General features: G+C 37.4%; 1 protein-coding gene across 4 annotated transcripts in view; it reads right to left on the bottom strand.

Moving 5' to 3' along the window:
• The window catches only part of FIRRM (FIGNL1 interacting regulator of recombination and mitosis), a 35,921-nt gene that overhangs the window by 15,677 nt on the left and 2,040 nt on the right, over nt 1–18,204 (bottom strand). For 3 of the 4 annotated variants that reach the window (XM_087827804.1, XM_087827802.1, XM_087827803.1), the window contains exons 2-10: nt 16,747–16,787; nt 15,531–15,619; nt 13,786–13,890; nt 13,171–13,311; nt 11,859–12,024; nt 11,098–11,182; nt 9,319–9,457; nt 4,798–4,878; nt 1,128–1,192 (exon numbers count right to left, since the gene is read on the bottom strand). In XM_087827804.1, the coding sequence (XP_087683930.1) occupies nt 1,128–1,192; nt 4,798–4,878; nt 9,319–9,457; nt 11,098–11,182; nt 11,859–12,024; nt 13,171–13,311; nt 13,786–13,890; nt 15,531–15,619; nt 16,747–16,787 (912 nt within the window). Of the gene's footprint in view, nt 1–1,127; nt 1,193–4,797; nt 4,879–9,318; nt 9,458–11,097; nt 11,183–11,858; nt 12,025–13,170; nt 13,312–13,785; nt 13,891–15,530; nt 15,620–16,746; nt 16,788–18,204 lie in introns of those variants that run through there. The other variant, XR_015716108.1, reaches the window with a different exon arrangement.

The following is an 18,204-nucleotide window of genomic DNA, read 5'->3' as shown; positions in this document are numbered from 1 at the left end:
TTAAAAACTTGACTAATAGCCTGCTATTGACCAGAAGCATTGCCAGTAACATAAACAGTCGAATAACACATATTTTGTGTGTTACATGTATTATATACTGTATTCTTACAATAAAGTAAGCTAGAGAAAAGAAAATGTTAAGAAAATCACAAAGAAAATACATTTACAGTATTTATTGAAAAAAATCCACGTATAACAGAGGCAGAGAAATGGGAAGAAATTTGGTGAATGTAGAGTTGAGAGAATTTGTTTTGTATTGTTCTTAAGATGGGAAAAATGACAGCACATTGATACTCTCCTGGGAATGATACAATAGGGAGGGAGGCTGACGATGCAAGCGGAAAGGGGTAACTGCCAGGGTGAGGGCCCTGCGCACATGAGAGGGCGGAATCCCACACACCAATGGAGAGGCTGGCTGGCCTCAGCTAGTTCATCCGTGAGAACAAGGGCCTAAATCTATAGGCTAAATAAAGGCAGAGTGGTTGTGCTGGAGGGAGGGTAGGGGAGCTCTCCTCCACGTGCTTCCTTTTTCTCAGTGACAGGACACTGACGATGAGGAATCGGCTGAAGGTGCTGGAGACACAGGGAGTTTGAAGAGGGAGTAGTATGAAAAAGTTGTCTAGGAGACTAGCTGGATCAGGGAGAGATGAGAGGACCTGGATAAGTGAGTTGACAGATTAGGTCAAATTGAGGGCTTTTCTAAGGTAACTGTGATTTTCAAATGTCACTAATCCCCTATCTGTGTGATACCATCCTGTAATTCATATTATTTCTGAGACAGAGTTTACTAAGTGATTTAAGTCTCATGGGCATAAAATAACAGATAAAAACAATATGCCAATAGAAAATACACATGTGTATGTATAACTTCTTTTTTTTGGCCTTTGGTATTTATCACACTAGTTATTCATCACTTGATATAAGGCACTAGTTAAGAATACAAAGATATGCTAAACCCACATGGAATCTATTTTTTTAAAAGCTGTCATCCCCAATTATTTTAAGCAAACAAATAAAAATTTACTAAAACATTAAGAAAAATGACTCTGATGTTTTATTTTAAAATGACATATACTTAATCTTTGCCTTGGCGTCGTTACATTTTAATAATTATATGGCATTCTTACCTGTGTACCTGGAGATAAAGCTGGTGCAATGTACAGCAAGAATCAGAGAGGAAAGGAAGAAATTCCTAAAATAGAACAATTCTATTAATTCTTTATATACAATGTACTTTTCTAACACACATCTCTCACAAGGGCATGCAAAAAATAAAATAAAATCCTGGATGTGCCATATTAAAAAAAAATTATTGCATGAGAATATAAAAGAGGATTAAGCTAAGCATCTAAAATTATTTACTGTTAAGACTATCACCAGCCTGCCCGGGCGTGGCTCAGCGGTTGAGCATCGACCTAGGATCCAGGAGATCAAAGTTCTATTCCCAGTCAGGGCAGATGCCCAGGCTTCAGGCTCAATCCCCAATAACTCATCATTGATGTTTCTGTCTGTCTCTCTCTCTCCTTTCCACTCTCTGAAATCAATAAAGATATATAAAAAATAAAAATAAAAGTTCCATCAAAGACTATCACCAAAATGACAATTAGCAACTATCATGCACGGAGCTCTAACTAAGTGCTCAGTAGACATGTTGCCAGAGACTTCATGTACATCAGTTTACTTAATTTCAGTCCCTCAAAAATCCTATGGCCTATCATCGTCCCCAATTCACAGAACAGAAAGCTGAAATTAAAGTATCCAGTAACATAATCAAGTCACACAGCTAAAACCCAGCAAGGATGGGCTTCAAGTGTTGTTAAGGCTCCACTCATTATGGTAGGCTATCTTTTGGAAAGTTAAAAAAGTATTTCTTATTGTTATAGGACATAGAAAAACAGCTGATGATTAAATTTTAAAAATTAAAAATTCCCCTGGTAGGAAAGGATTAAAAAAATGGCACAACTAGGACTTCTGGTCAAGATGGCAGAGGAGGTAAACGCTGTGCTTGCCTCCTCCCACAACCACATCAAAATTACAACTGAATTATAAAACAACCATCACTGAGAACCATCTAAAGACTAGCTAAACTAGTCTCCTACAACTAAGGGATACAAAGAAGCCATGAAGAGACTAGTAAGAGGGCAGAGAAGCTGAGCAGGCAGGACCCACGCCCTTAACAGGAGGAGTATCTCAACTGCAAAAGTCCTCCCTTGAGGAGCGAGGGGTCCCTGCTCCAGAGCACCAATGCCAGAAAGAGGAGACCCCCATAATATCTGGCTGTAAAATCCAGAAGGGACTGTATCCCAGTAAGACAGAGGCTGCTGGAGTCCTAGGCAGTCCTCCTAAAGGGCCAGCACATGAACTCACATACTCACAGGATGTGGAATTCAGGACAGAGCAGTAGCCCAGCAGGAGGTGCCAGGGACTCACAGAAAGGATCTGAACTAACTATAGATTGAGGGCTGAAGAAGCAGAGTGCCACTGTTCCTTTGTCGAGGTGTCCCACCACACTGCCAAAATGGACCAGCTGGGCGCCAAATATAGGGTGGGGCAGAAGTTGGTGTACAGTTGTTCATATGGAAAACAACACATTAATTAATAAACTGTTTTCCCATAGTCACAACTTTTGCCACACCCTGGATGCCATTTACATTAACCTGGCTAACACTGTTCCTGTTCCCCTGGCCCAAATGATTCTAAAACCCAGCCCAACTCCCAAGCCCTGTGGAACCTCTTCCAGTGGCTCCTCCACACACTGTGCCTAAGTTTACGTTGCATACATTCCCAAAATCTCACAAACCCCAAAAAAAGCAGCAGCTGGCCTCAATGTGCTCTGTGCCTCTGCTACACTACTTCAACAATTCCCACTGTAATGCCCATCAGATAGCCCTAAGCCTAGCAAAAGCAGCGGCCAACCTTGGCTTGGAAGGTAGCCTCAAATAATTGACATAAACCTGGCACAACTGGCAGCTGACTTCAGCTCACATCTTGGTGCCCATCAAACGGTTCCAAGCCCAGCACTAATGGCAACCAACAGCAGATTGCTTTGTAGCTCCTGCCAGATGGCCCAAACCCAGGAACAAGTGCCGGTTGACCATGACTTGCACTGGAATCCTCCCAAAAGGCTCCAGAACCAACAGACCTGATAGCCAGCTTCAGACCTCACCAGAGAACCACCTAACCAGCTTCACAAATGACACACTGAAGAACAAACTATATTGCTAGAGCTCTGCCAGTTAGCCTGAAGCTCAATCCCACCCACTGATGTGCCAAGAGCAATCAAGGCTCATCTATAACAGGAGGGCACACACAACCTACATGAGGGAACACCTCAGGACACCCACCTCAGGTGACCAGGGAGACTGTGCCACTGAGCCCCACAGGACACCTACTACATAAGGCCACTCTACCAAGACTGGGATATGTAGCAGCTCTACCTAATACATAGAAGCAAACACAGGGAGGCAGCCAAAATGAGGAGACAAAGAAACATATCCCAAATGAACAGGACAAAATCCAGAAAAAGAGCTAAATGAAATCTACCAGATGCAGAGTTCAAAACACTGATTATAAGGATGCTCAATAAGTGAACAGAAAGAAGGAAATAACAAAGATCGGAAAAGAAAAATAAACAAAATAAAGTATAAGAAAACAAAAAAGGTCAATGATACCAAGAGCTGGTTCTTTGAAAAGATAATTAAAATTGACAAACCTTTAACCAGACCCATCAATTTAAAAAAAAAGAGGGCCCAAATAAAACCAGAAACGAAAGGGAAGTGACAACTGATCACAAAAATACAAAGGATAGCCCGGCTGGGCGTGGCTCAGTGGTTAAGCATCAACCTAGGATCCAGGCAATCGGGGTTCGATTCCCAGTCAGGGCACATGCCCGGGTTGCGGGCTCGGTCAATGACTCTCTCATCATTGATGTTTCTATCTCTCTCTCCCTCTCCTTTCCTCTCTCTGAAATCAATAAAGATATATTTTTTTAAAAAAATACAAAGGATTGTAAGAAAATACTATGAACAATTATATGCCCACGAATTGAACCACCTGGAAGAAATGGGTAAATGCCTACATATATACAATTTTCCATGGCTGAACCAGGAAGAAGCAGGAAACCTGAACAGACTAATAACTGCTAACAAAATCAAATCAGTAATCAAAAAACTCCCAAGAAACAAAGCCATGGACCAGATGTCTTCACAGGTGAATTTTACCAAACATTCAAAGAATAATACATATCCTTCTCAAAATACTCCAAAAAAAAATGAAGAGGTGGGAAGGCTCCCAAATTCATTTTACAAGGTCAGCATTACCCTCCCACTGCTTGCCTCTGCCACTAAAATACACACCCTGTAAAATGCAGGGAACCAGGGTTAGAGAAGCCAGCCTACCAGAGTGCACAGCAGGTGCCCACAAGGACCATGTCAGGCAGCACACAAATCGGATGACAATGATGAGCAGTCGGTGTGCTGACCACAAACTATATTTTGACTACAATAAACAGTCATTGGAGATCCTATCTTTTCCTCCAAAAGGAGGACAAGGTCAAAAACAGAGTAATACGGACTTTTTTTTAAAATCACTAATATCTACTACTAATGATGCTTCTTTCACTGACTGCTGTAAGCACTCTCTGCTCATCTCTCCAAATAAATAATCTGCCTGAACTACTATTCTGTCCACATATCTTCAATTATACTGCTCTCCTGATGACTCCCAAATATACAGGTCTTCCTAAAATGCTAATTTATAATTTATTCACATTTACGTATTATAAAAAATAAGCCTTACCTTAATATAGTGCAGAAGAGAGTTGGCAAGGAAACGACACAATTTAAGTGTTTTCTGAAATAATCTGTAGTCAGCATTATCCTGTTTCAAAAAAGGAAATAAAGCATAATAAATAAAAAAAGAATGTGAAATTAGCTTAGCTTAACTTGTAAATGAGATAATTTTTTCTAAAAATGTCCCTTATTAAAACTTAGAGTGAAAAAATTTTCCAAGAAATTTTACTCTGAATTGTTAGGAACGATACAAGCAAACACCAAATGATGAGAGATCATTCAAAAATTTAAACTCCATGTTACTGAAAATAAATCAGTATGTAATAGCAAGAGGTGAACATTGTGGGTCAATCTAAAAGTGAAAGAAATTTAAATGCCTGTCCTAGCCGGTTTGGCTCAGTGGTTAGAGGGTCAGCCCACGGACTGAAGGCTCTGGGTTCGATTCTGGACAAGGGGCACATACCTCAGTTGCAGGGTCAATCCTGGGTGCGTGAGGAAACCAATCGATATGTCTCTCTCACATCGATGTTTCAATGATACCCACCCCCTCTCTCTCGCCTCCCCCTCCCTCTACTCTCCCCTAAAAAATCAATGGAAAAAACATCCTCAGATGAGGATTAACAGAAAAGAATCAGGTAGTTGGATCTTCACGAAACAGTAAGCACTAGATAGATTATTAAGTAAAAAATCAGTTGCAAAAGAATATGCATAATATAATCCTATTATTTTAAAATGTATGTTATCTGTTAAGACTTACTCCCTAACCCCACAAAAATAAACTGAAACCTTATCTGTGTTCTCTCTAGCAAAGGAAAGTAGCATTTCACTTTCCCTGTTAGGCAGCTATGTGACAGATGAGGGTTTTCTGAGTGCGCAGTACACTTGTAAACTGATAAAATTCTGGGTAATGCCACAATCGCTATGTGCATGAAAGGGAGTTAGAGGGCTATGGAGTCATCCTGCCTGGATTGAAATCCTGCCCACTCCCAACTACTACATGTTCATGGGAATGTTATTTAAGCTCTCTGTGGGGTTACAATGTGGCTTATACTAAGGTTACTGTAAGGTTCAGAGTCTGACACTTAAGTATTAGTTATGTCACCCAAATGTGTAATTCACATTATAATCCAAAGAGCTTTAAATTAGTACCATAAAATTATGTCAAATAGATACATTGCTGTCTTTAATTTTGAGAATAATTTCTTATGAATAAAATGTCTTAACTTTAATGTTCATCAACTGTGTTCAATTTCTTTCCAACAATATAGCAAAACCTTAATTAAAAAAATCAAAACGGAATTGTATAAACCACTAATTAGACTCTTCATTTTGACCTATATTAAAAATATATGAAATAGTCAATTTTCCTCAGCAAAAACAGGTGAGATGAATATTCACCTTTCTTTGATAATTATGAACCTGAACACTTACAGTGCTATGGAAGTTCACAAATAGAGATTAAAGATAAACCTACACTGACTCAATAAGAAACTTTATTCAGTTTAGATGTTGTATTACAAGAAACCTCCCTGACTTCATGATTGGGTTTCTTTACCCTCATGAACATACCCCCAGGTCTCCACAGATCACACTATTCTATAAATTACCTGCTTATTTGTCTCCCAAGCTAGAATACAGTATAAGTTGCTGAGGGCAGAAAGTGTGACTAACTTAGCCCTCAGTACAGTTTCTGGCACAGAACAAGCGCTCTGGAAATATTCATTAAATGAATGAATGGTAATGTCTGCCTACCTTAAATTTTCCTTTCTCATTCAAGGGGAAATTGTACAAGATTTAGTTGAAGATTAGTTTTACTTCATTACTAAATAGCATACCAATTTAAGCTAGAGCTTTTATTTTTATATTTTCAAAAAGCAAGTGTATAACGTAAATCCTTGATTTACTGAACTGTTTAGAACAGAAAGTTTGCATCCCAATGCCAACAAAGAGGGGGCTGGGACATAATCAAGGAAGATTATTATTCAATGTTTCAAAACAGTGAGTACCCATGCTTCCTTTCTTTAAAAAAACAAAAAAAAATACTGATTAAAAACTAAATGCGCAGGCAATAAATCCAAGTATAGCAATAAATATAAAAGTATGTTTCTTTTCAGAATACAAATTTCTATAAGCAATGTATAAATAAAAGTAGGAATTACAGTGGAAATTAAATTTGTATCAAAAAGCCTTACAAATAAATTTCCCTATCTTTGCAGAAAAACTAAATTATTGATGGATAAAAGACTATATGCTAGAGGGTAGAGGGAACAAAAGAAAAAAGAAAAAAAAGACTATATGCTAAAAAAAGACTAACACAACATTCTCATTTTGAAAGCATATTCAAGACTTAAGAGAGAATGAATATCTTGTCAATTTTAGGGCTATTATGGAATAAACGTCCCCCAAAAAGATATGCTGAAGTCCTAACCCCTAATACTTCAGAATGTGACTTTATTTAGAAATACGGTCATTGCAGATGTAATTAGTTAAGATGAGGTCATACAGGAGTAGGATGTGCCCTTAATCCAACTGACTGGGTCTTATATGAAGAAGACACAGGGAGATACCATCATGTGACAGTGGAGGCAGAGATCAGGGTTACACAGAATGCCAGCCACACCAGAAGCTAAGAGACAGGCACAGAGCACACTCTGCTCCACAGTGGTTGAGAGAGCAAGGCCCTGCTGACATATTCCAGACTTCTAGCCTCTAGAACTGTGAGAATAAATGTTGTTTCGTGTAAGCCACCTAGTTTGTTACTGCAGCCTAGGAAACAAACACAGGGACTGAAATATCCATAATCCCTCCATTAACAGCTCACAACTAATTAAATCTAGTGTTTTTATTTAGACATTTTTGAAAACACTACATGGAAAACTTTAATAGTTTGATTCCTCAATAAATATCAATAGCGAACAGGAGAGGGCGCTGCTCATCAGAATTTTAGAGTGAAGAACACAGAAACTCTAGACCATGGCAAGCTTCATTTCAGCAGATGGACAGTATACAGATGGTCAATTATTGGTCCCAAATGTTCACAAATAAGGAAAAACATAAAAACATGCTTGGAAGTTAGGAGAACTTACAATTTAAATCCTGATTCTCACCCACAAACAGCTGATATGAGCTGAACTTATAAACATTAATGCAAATAGCCACCCTCACCAGGCACCCTTTGGTCTTCTTTTCTCTCCCACTATAGACTATCTATCCTGTTGATGGGCTTTCCACGTCTCACTTCTGTCCAGAGCCTCTGTCTAATCTTCCTCTCTAAGCACTAACTGGCTGGATGCTGTGGTGTCAGGATAAGCAAGAAGGAACTGGGGAAAGAGGAGGTTGGGGCTGAGGATACAGATGTATACTTATCTATATTTCTGAGGATAGAGGTGGCAGAGTGAACCTTCCTGCTGTGACACTGGGATGCCCAACCAAATGCCTCTCCCTTCAGCAAGGTCAGGGGAAACCAGAAAGTGTATGCGAAGGAAGTGGAGACAGAAAAAAATAAAAGGGAAGAGAAAGAAGGGATATAAGGAGAGGACAGATAAGAGAGAAAGAAAAGAGGGAAAAGGTCAGTCCCCTCCTAAGCTACTCCTCAGCTCCTTAAGCACCTCCAGAACGCCTCCCCACACTTCCATCCTCTGCTAGCATCTGTCTTCCCAGAGCATCCCTGCCCCACCAGTTGCTACTAGTGTTTAGGGACTGGATAAATCCTTACACCGCCTTCCCCACAGATGCTTGGCGGGGAAGAACATAGGTACAAAGAATTTCCTCTGACAGCTTGCAGGTCTACAGTTCGAGGAATGTGTTTCTATTACTCCAGGAAGAAATATTTAATTCGTTTTTCCCACTGAAATATATAACTGTTAGGTCCTGAGTACTATTAATCCTTTAATTTAGGGCTTTATGAATTAAATAAAATTTAAAGGGCTAGTCTAAGAACAAAAGGCACTAGGTATAACACTGTCATAGGAAAAGGAACTACAATTACCAGTAAGCACATTAGAAATAAATTTTTAGAATACAATGGCTCATATATGGGATGCTAATTCAACACTATAACTTTTGAAATCAAAATAAATGCAAGTACATATAGAGTTTAGAAGACATACACATGAGTTGCATATTGCATCACCGCAGGCTACATGGGATTGGTAAAGAAAAGGCTGGGTGTGCCTCTATCAAGATGATCTTAAATAAATACAAGGCTAAAGCATTAGACTTTTGCTTTAGAGTACAAAAGAATGAAAGGATGGTGAGGAGAATGCCTTGACCAACTAGTTAGTATGTAAAGAGGAGGGACAGGTGGACCCTAGTGAGAATGAGAGCAGACAGGAATCTAATGCAATGTTCCAGGTAAAAAGTAAGTATGGGCTATAATTCCACCTAATAGCCTGAAAAAATAAGCAAACAAACACAAATGAAACAAATTAAAACCCTTAGAGTGACGTGACCCACAGGTTCAAATGCAATTCACTAAATGCCAAAGGAAGTAAGAGCCATCGTTTAAGTGCTGTGGGAGCATACATACCTGTGTCCCTGACTGGGCCATCTGCTCCGCTAACTGTAAACAAGACTGGAAGGAGCACAAAATGTCCTCACACAAACTGGCGACGATACCTTTGTGTTTCAGTTGACTCTTTATAACTGACTGGTGCTTAAGGCTCTGCCTAAATGAGTAAAAAGAGCAATCACCATGAGAAACATAGAACCACAAAAATATGAAGGAACATGTAAAAAATTCACAGTGCACACGACACGACATAATTAAGATATGCCGACTTTACCTATAAAGTCGTTACATCAGTTTAAGTTACTATTTCTTTTATTTCTCCATGTAAAATATTAACTGAAATCTTACTATGTGCCAGTCACTCTGCTAGGCTCTGGGGATATGGAGGTGAATGAAGACATAACCTCTGAACTATCTGCACAGAACATGCAGCCAACACAAGCAAGTATTAAGTAATAATTAACTATGGCGGTGATCAGTGTGAAGATGGAAAAGGCCAGTGTGCTACCACAGAGAGGTCTAATCTAACTTACCCTTCGGGTGAGGAAATCAAAGAATACTACCATGAAGATGCAGCACCTAAGCCGAGAAATGAACAATAAGCAGGGGTTAGGCAAGGTGTAAAGGACGGAGAAGAGCGGAAGAGGTAAGCCAAGACAAGGCTCCAGGAGAGTTGAGGAACTAAGTGCAGGCAGAGAGCAGCGAAGACAGGCCGGTGAAGACGGCAGAGCCCCGAGAGGATTAGGTGATTACTCTCAGTAAAATGGAGTGGATTTTAAGCAGCTGAGTGACATGATCTGGTTATATTTTTAAAAGATCAGTCTGAATGCTACGTAGAAAGAGAACTGGAAGGGATTAAGAGTGGAAGATATATGATAACAGTGGTGGTGATGATGGTGATTGTGATAAGGGTGGTGATGGTGATAGTGATGATAGTGATACTCTAATTCATTGAGCACTATGTACCATGCACCCATTCTAAGCATTTCACCCTGATAAACTCAACTCTATTAGACCACTAAAAAAGTGCCACTGTTAACTACACCTATTTTCAGATGAGCAAACTAAGGTTCACAGAAGTTAACCAAATTGCCCAAGTGTTCAGGAAGAGTAAGTTATTTCAGAAAAGATTCACGCAAAATGCAGCATGGCTCAGAGCTGACACTTCTAACCACTGCTCTGTTAGTTGTTGGAAACTTAATGACCTGGTAGTGCAAAAACACCTAAGACCTGAAACACCCAAGACCTGAAAGTGCTACATTGACCTTTAATGTTTTAGGCATGTGTGTAGAGGTTCTTAACCGTTTTCACATCTCAACTGTAGCTCCTCCTGCACCTAAGAAACTGACAAATATTGCAGGCCTCTCCCTAGTAACCCTTCTTCGTGCTGTTATAATTACTTTGTGAATGCGATTCAAGCTGAACAACTCAAAAGCTCATAATGAAGGGAATATATTCAGCTCTACTTGTAACTAATTCATCTCAGCCTGGAAATAGGGCACTTAATGGTTAACAACAGTAGCAGCAGGCAAGGAGTTAAGTGTCAGTCTGACCCTGGTCCATTATTTCAGAACTACTAGCTAACTAGGGAGAATTATTTTTATCTTTTTATTTTAGAGGCTGCAGGGTAAAGTCCAATTTGGTTTGGGAGCTACATGTAGGACTATCTGGATCATCAGACAGCAGGGTCAGTGAACATTATATACACCTACAGGAACTGTTTTAAATGCAATCTAATATGAATAATTAAGATTTGAGATATGGAAAATTACAAAAAGTGAAAACAAAAAAACTTACTTAATTATAAATTTCCAAGTATTGGCATGAAATGCATGGTCCATACTGGAAATAACAGAGCAGATATCCAACAATGAATGAATAACTACAAAGGAAGAAAACAGAACATTTAAGACATTGAAATATCATGAGTATCTCCTACACTTAAAAGCATCTCCTGAAAAATTTGACATTTATTAAAATAGGTAATGAAGTGTGCAAAAACTGTCAAAATAATTACTGAAAATAAATGTCGTACTTTTAAGGTTGTTATAAATTATGGAAAATTAACTTCTGAAGTTTATACCTACCCTATGACCTAAATAAAACTAAAATGTTTAGTGGAATAAAGTTCTACCCTATTGTAACTGAAATATTCTGTATGTATATATTTCTACTCTAAAATGACAAAATGAACCTAAGGAAAGAAATCCTAACGAGGAAGAATTAGAACTAATTTGCACAGTTCTCATCTAAGGCTCCTACCCTGTCTGTGGGAGATTATTTATTAAAACGGCCACAATAACTTCCCTTTCTATGTCCACACACTGTTGGGCAGTCCTCTTCAACAGACTCTGGGCTTAGCAATATGATTTGCTTTGGCCAACAGGACAATAATAAATGTAAGGTAAGCCAGGACTTGAAAAATGCTTACATATTGAGGGTTACCCTCTCTTGCTGCTCTTAGAAACCCTGAGGCCATATCAGGGTTCAATAATTAACTAGTATACAGTGTATAGTCCGTACACATTATATATTGAATAATAAGTTTCTTCACTCACCAATTACCATATTTAAAATGTCATCATTCTCATCAACTCCAGGGTCCACGCAGACCATATCCAGCAGTTCCATTAGCTGCTTCTGAAGAGAATAGGCCTCCTTGAAAAGAGCCTGGAGGAGGTCTGAAACAAGGTGTAAACGCCCAGAATAGACAGATTCACTATTCTGCTCAAATGAAAATGAGAGAAAAGACAAATCATAAAAAGCTCAAAAGCCAATTTACTTTCACTCTATTAGAGATCATCAATTTAATGCTTTTCACTGAATCACATATTTACTCATTAAACAAATGTTTAGTGAATCCATTAAACACAGTGCACTCAAGGCATGCAAGCATGTATCAAATGATCTGACTTACAAGACCTTGCAAATATAAAACTAAAAAGGAGATAAATAACATTAGGTTGGATGCATGACAATGTAGCACCCTATCACCAAAGAGAAGCTTTAATTACTTAACGATTTTCATTCACCCAATAAATAGCAGTATCAAAACTGCCTGTCACCCACAAATCCCAGGCCAGCTTTTGTACTTTAAAGCTGCCTAAGGAATGCATAGATGAACTAACAAGAGTTAATGTCTTTTCACAACACCTAATCATTAAGGAATTCATCCCCAACTTCATGACAGAACTATTTCAGCACCCCTGTAACACAACACAAATCCTACCACTTCTTAATAGAGAGGAAGATAAAACAAACAAAACGCAAAATCCCTTTTTTTTTTTAAATTATGTTTGATTTCAGAGAGGATGGGAGAGGGAGAGAGAAACATATCAATGATGAGAGAGTGACTGATCGGCTGCCTCCTGCACACCCCCTACTGGGGATCGAGCCCTCAACTTTGGCATGTGCCCTGACCAGGAATTGAACCATGATCTCCAGGATCATACATAGGTTGATGCTCAATCACTGAGCCATGCTGGCTAGGTCAAAAGCCCACTTTTTATCACCTCCTTATAACCACTTATTTTAAAATATTTGCAGCCCAGACAGTGTTGCTCAATGGCTAAGCATCAACCCATGAACCAGGTCACAGTCTGATTCCCTGTCAGGGCACATGCCCGGGTTTTGGGCTCGATCCCCAGTAGGGGGCATACAGGAGGCAGCCGATCAATAATTCTCTCTCATTGATGTTTCTATCTCCTTCTCCCTTTCTCTTCCTCTCTCTGAAATTTAAAAAAAAAAAAAAAATTTACATGTATGCAATACAGGATAAAATGTAAAATCTTATGTACAAATACTATTGTACTTAGTCCCTTTGCCCATGGATTCTAGGCCATTGACAGTGTACCTGAACCCATTACTCACCTTACAATGTACAAAAGTACTTTTGATTACATGCAGAACTGAGCAGGGAAGACTCTGAATATTTTCTAGAATGATGGAGTCCTGTGTGGCACAGACATGCTGAACACATCCCGTAAGAGCTCCTAAGACCTGTACCATTGTCTGGAAATAAGGAAAGATGTTACATTCACAATATATTTTTTATGCACCTAAAAACTGTCAGACTGGGGGCTAGGGTAGAGCAGTGAACAAAACGGACACTGTACCTCTGTTCATAGAATTTCAGTCTATCAGAACTACACATACTGGGACAACTAGCTAGCCATTAGGTTAAAAAAAAAGCTGGAATCCTAACCCACACATCAAAAAACATGGCAGCATTCTGCCCACATGCTTTGAAGTTAGTTAGGGCGTGCTAGCTCAATTACTCAATTTCCTTTAAGAGTTTAGATGTTTACTCAGCATGAAACTGTACAAAAAATTTCAGAATTTATGTATTCATATTTTTAATTCTATAAATATAATTCCAGTACTGGGCCACCACATAAAGAATACAAGGCTAATTAATATCAGTATAAAAATTCTCATATTCTTTGAGCTCCCTCTGTCTCTCCTTTTCTAATACATTTGACTTACTTGTAAAATATTCCTTAGAGTGCTCTGGATTTCTAAGTTTTGGCTTGATAGCTCTCTGGCTTGACTGGTCAACTCATACATCATGTCATCAAATAATTTCACAGTCTGTAAAAACAAAGCAGGTTATTAATATAAATAGAAATCAATGGAAAGGAAAGATACCTTTTAAAAATCAGATGACTTTTATTTTTACATCAGTAACATCCTTAGAATATTATCTAGCTTAACAACTGCATCTAATTAAGTCTAAAATATATGTTTTATATATACATGGTGGGGCAAAGGCAGGTTTACTGATGTGAGTATGTGAAACAGCATTTATTCTTGTATTATTATTTATTATTTTCCATATGGACAATTGTAAACCTACTTTTGCCCCACCCTGTATAATATATATAGTCATTCTACAGTACGGTCTTCAAAAAAAAGACCTCAGACAGAAATTGACTTATTTTACATTTCTGTGGTTTAAATCTAATAACAATTAAAAAAATCATTCATAGTTCATTTTTTGGTGAAGTAACAAATATAAGCGCTACTCTTTTCATAATAAAAGATGATAGTCTTAACCAGTCAACATTCATATGGGCATTTTTTTACAAGATCCATTTCTGGTAGAATCTCCTATTCACTTGTATTCTTAGCATTTGTTTTGACCACCAGGAAAAGGTCCAGCTGCTGTTAGAATTTGTTCTTGACCAGCAGCAAAGGTCCAGCTGCTACATACAGTTCCCCTTTTCAATCAACTCAAAATACAGTTCCTGGGTTAGAGGCACAATATGTGACCTCAGAACTAAGTATTTCACCTGTGAAAAGTTGGCCACCTTAAGATCTTAATTCTAAGACGTTTCTAAACAATTTAAACGACCTACGCATTGCAGAAATAAGCACGCCAGCAACAAGACAAGGGGATTAAAGAGGGTCCTGTTTCCCACTGTTTCCCACAGGCCTGCTGATGCTCAACATCCTGTTGTCATGTATGTAGCAGCTGGACCTTTGCTGCTGGTCAAGAACAAATTCTAACAGCAGCTGGACCTTTTCCTGATGGTGAAAAGAAATGCTAAGAAGTTCTTCAGATAGACAATAACCAAGTGAATACGAGTAAAAGGAATTCTGACGGTTACTTGCCTCAAAGCTAAACTTAAGAAGAGCTCCGTTCCAATAAGAGAACAAGTTATCATACATGTTTCATCCTGGCACCAAAGTACCTTTAATTCTCTCAATTGAAAAAAAAAAAGACAGCTTTTCAAAGAAAAAGTATCATACATCTAAAAAGTAATAACAGTAATCTGTAGATATGATGTTTTCTCTTAGTTAATTGATTTTACCAGTATTCCAGCCATTTTTATCTTAAGACTTCTTTAATAAACCTTGGGTCCATTTCTCTAGACAATGCTATTCAACAATTACTAATAAACTCTAGAGAGAAGACACAACAAAAGGACTTGTTACCTTTATCACCCATTCCAAATTTTCATTTAATAGCACTACAATATAAGAGCATTTAAAACTAACTACAAATAATTTAAATTCAGAAATATATCTGAAAATATAATAATTTTTAATCATCTAATTACTCTAACACCACATTTTCACATGAGCTCTATTTTCTACTACTTTATTTGTATGACAAATATGTTTGAAACATTTTTTAAAAGCCACAATTAAGAATGATCTAAAACGGGTTAGATTTTAACAGTCTTTGTTTTGTAACCTGTACACCTAATAAGATAACAGTACTGTACCTTTGGCAGCACTTGTGAAAAGAAAGTCTGTTCCAATGTCAGGTGGTTCATATGAGGTAAAAACATTTCTACAATGATTTTCAGAATTTCTATAAAGCAAAATAGTAACACATTTTGTAGGAATATTAAGTGATGTCAGTCAACAAACAATGACCATGCTCTTTCCAAATGGGAGACTATGTAAGCACAACCCACAGAAAGCACTGTACAGTTTCAAACACCATAATCTATGTAGAGACCTATTAAGTAATTGAAATAATAGCTAAAAAAGGGAAAATATGTCCAGCAATTAAGAACCACTTAATGGATGTCAGTACTTTTAATAAATAGGATCTTTAAGTGACTTAGAGATTATGTAAAAACAATAAAAAATGTTTACAGTACTTTAAACAAAAAGGTCCCAAAAGAGTAGCGCGATTTTAATACATGTAAACATGTACATACAAAGAATAAAAGGTAATCTGAAAGGAATGTACAGAAATTCAATGAGAATGTTCTCTATTAAAATCTTAAGTATTTCAGATCCATGGGTGTTTCACAGTCTTCTGCATGTTTTTCTGCATATTTCAAATTTTCTACAATGAATATGTGTAACTCATACTCAGATAAAAAATAATTCTATTCCTTAAAAAAAAAAAAATTAGACCCCAACAGGCAACACAGATTCAAATTATAAACAAATATTCCACAACCATTCTCACTCAAAACAAATATAAACTACTGTCTAGTCTTTATTCTCTACCTCCTCTCCTAGCTAACCAAGTAAATCACGTCAAGAAAGAGTGATGAAGACATAAAGAAAGTCAACTTTTTCCAATTAACAAATGTGTCATCACCTAAATAATCAGCTTTCTGTAACCTAGAAACTATTTTCTAAAGCTACTTCACATGTTAGAGGCTGAAAGCAGTAGACTGCAAGTTATGTTTCACAGTGGTCTAACCACAGTTTAACAACTAACATTTAAAGTTTACATTTTGCTTATACATACACTATTAAACAGAACACATTTGCTATCTATCGAAAATGGAATTTAAAACTCTTAAGTACTGTAATTAGGAGGAACTTGGGCATTTTAAGTAACTGAAGGTTATAGAGGCTGTAACACTACAATAGGAAAAGATTCAATTTGAAGGGAATACAATGCTATATTGGTAAGTATGACTCAGATCTTACTAACATCAAAATAAATCATACAATTAAGACAGTTTTACTTACGAATAGGCTCAATCCAACTGTCAGAATGTTGATACATGGAGTAAAATAATTAAGGAAGATCACAGTAATAGGAAGTTCACTACTGAGAAAAAACTTAAAAGGACCATTCTTGAAGTTTAAGCAATGATCCTTAAGAGATTGAAACTAGGCTCAAATTACTGGCATAAATTCGTTTTTAAAAAGTTAATGCTTACTAGGTAAACAAACAATATTTTTTTTAAAACTTTATGGAAATATTTTCAAAATTGCTCAGGGATATTCTTGCCTTTTCAAGCTATGTGTAAGCCATAAAATATTTTTGACAGCTGAAAAACAGTGCTACAATGAGCCATGATTTCTGGTGTCTCATGCAGAAAAGCAATTTCTCCCTTCTCAGCATTTCCATACTTTATCTGTATCTGTCTTAAGTCACTCACCACTTTTCTATCTTGTTTTCATATTATTTTCATACCTTTCTTACCAGCCTCATCAGACTGAAACTCCTCTGCACACAGCAGGAGCTTACAAAATATGTTACCATAAATTATCCTAATAATAATCACATTATAAAACATACACTTGTATACCACCAAGAATTGTTAGAGCCCAGCCGGGCGTGGCTCAGCAGTTGAGCGTCAACCTAAGACCCAGGCGATGAGGTTCGATTCCAGGTGAGGGCACATGCCTGGTTTCGGGCTCGATCAATGACTCTCTCATCATTTTTATCTCTCTCTCTCCCTCTCCTTTCTTCTCTCTGAAATCAATAAAGATTTATTTTTTTTTAAAAGAATTGTTAGAAATGTTACAATGAAAAACCAATATAAGAATCATTAAGAAAAAGGGGCATCTGTAATATTTTAAACAAAAATAAAATTTGAAAATATATAAAAAATAAAAGCATATTTAACAATGAAAAGGGGAAAAAAAGAATCATTAAAGAATGTGTCAATAAGAAAAATGAATATCCCATAACCCCATCACATTAATAAGATTTTTCTTCTGAAACTTAATGATGTATATATATTTTTTGCAGCAGCATTCAAAAGGAGGTAGAGTCATTAACTTATTGGAGTCTGGTAGGATAGAACTTGCCTTATGGAGAAATTTCAGCAAAGGTCAAAAAAAAAGTCTAGCCTCTTAAAAATTAAACATAAGTTATGATTACTAAGGCATGCAAGTAAAGACTGGAAAATAATATGTAAAGTGCAAACCATTAAAATAATTATATTTCAGTGATGGAACCGTTGATTTACTGCAAACTTTAATTTGTTGAAAATCATGTAGAAAAGAAATATCATTAATGAGACTTCCAGGCATTTAAAAACCCCAATATTTTTAGCCCTTTACTCATTGCTTAGTATGTGCCAGGCACCGTTCTAGGTGCCGAGATAATGCAGTGAAAACTCCTGCCGTTATGACTCCTCCTTTCCTTACAGTGTTGTGAGGAAAAGTGAAAAATGAACAAAACAAACAAGATGA

The sequence above is a fragment of the Miniopterus natalensis genome, chromosome 19 (assembly GCF_054644295.1).
Source record: "Miniopterus natalensis isolate mMinNat1 chromosome 19, mMinNat1.hap1, whole genome shotgun sequence".
Lineage (NCBI taxonomy): Eukaryota > Metazoa > Chordata > Mammalia > Chiroptera > Miniopteridae > Miniopterus > Miniopterus natalensis.
This window is presented reverse-complemented; position numbering and strand designations above follow the sequence as displayed.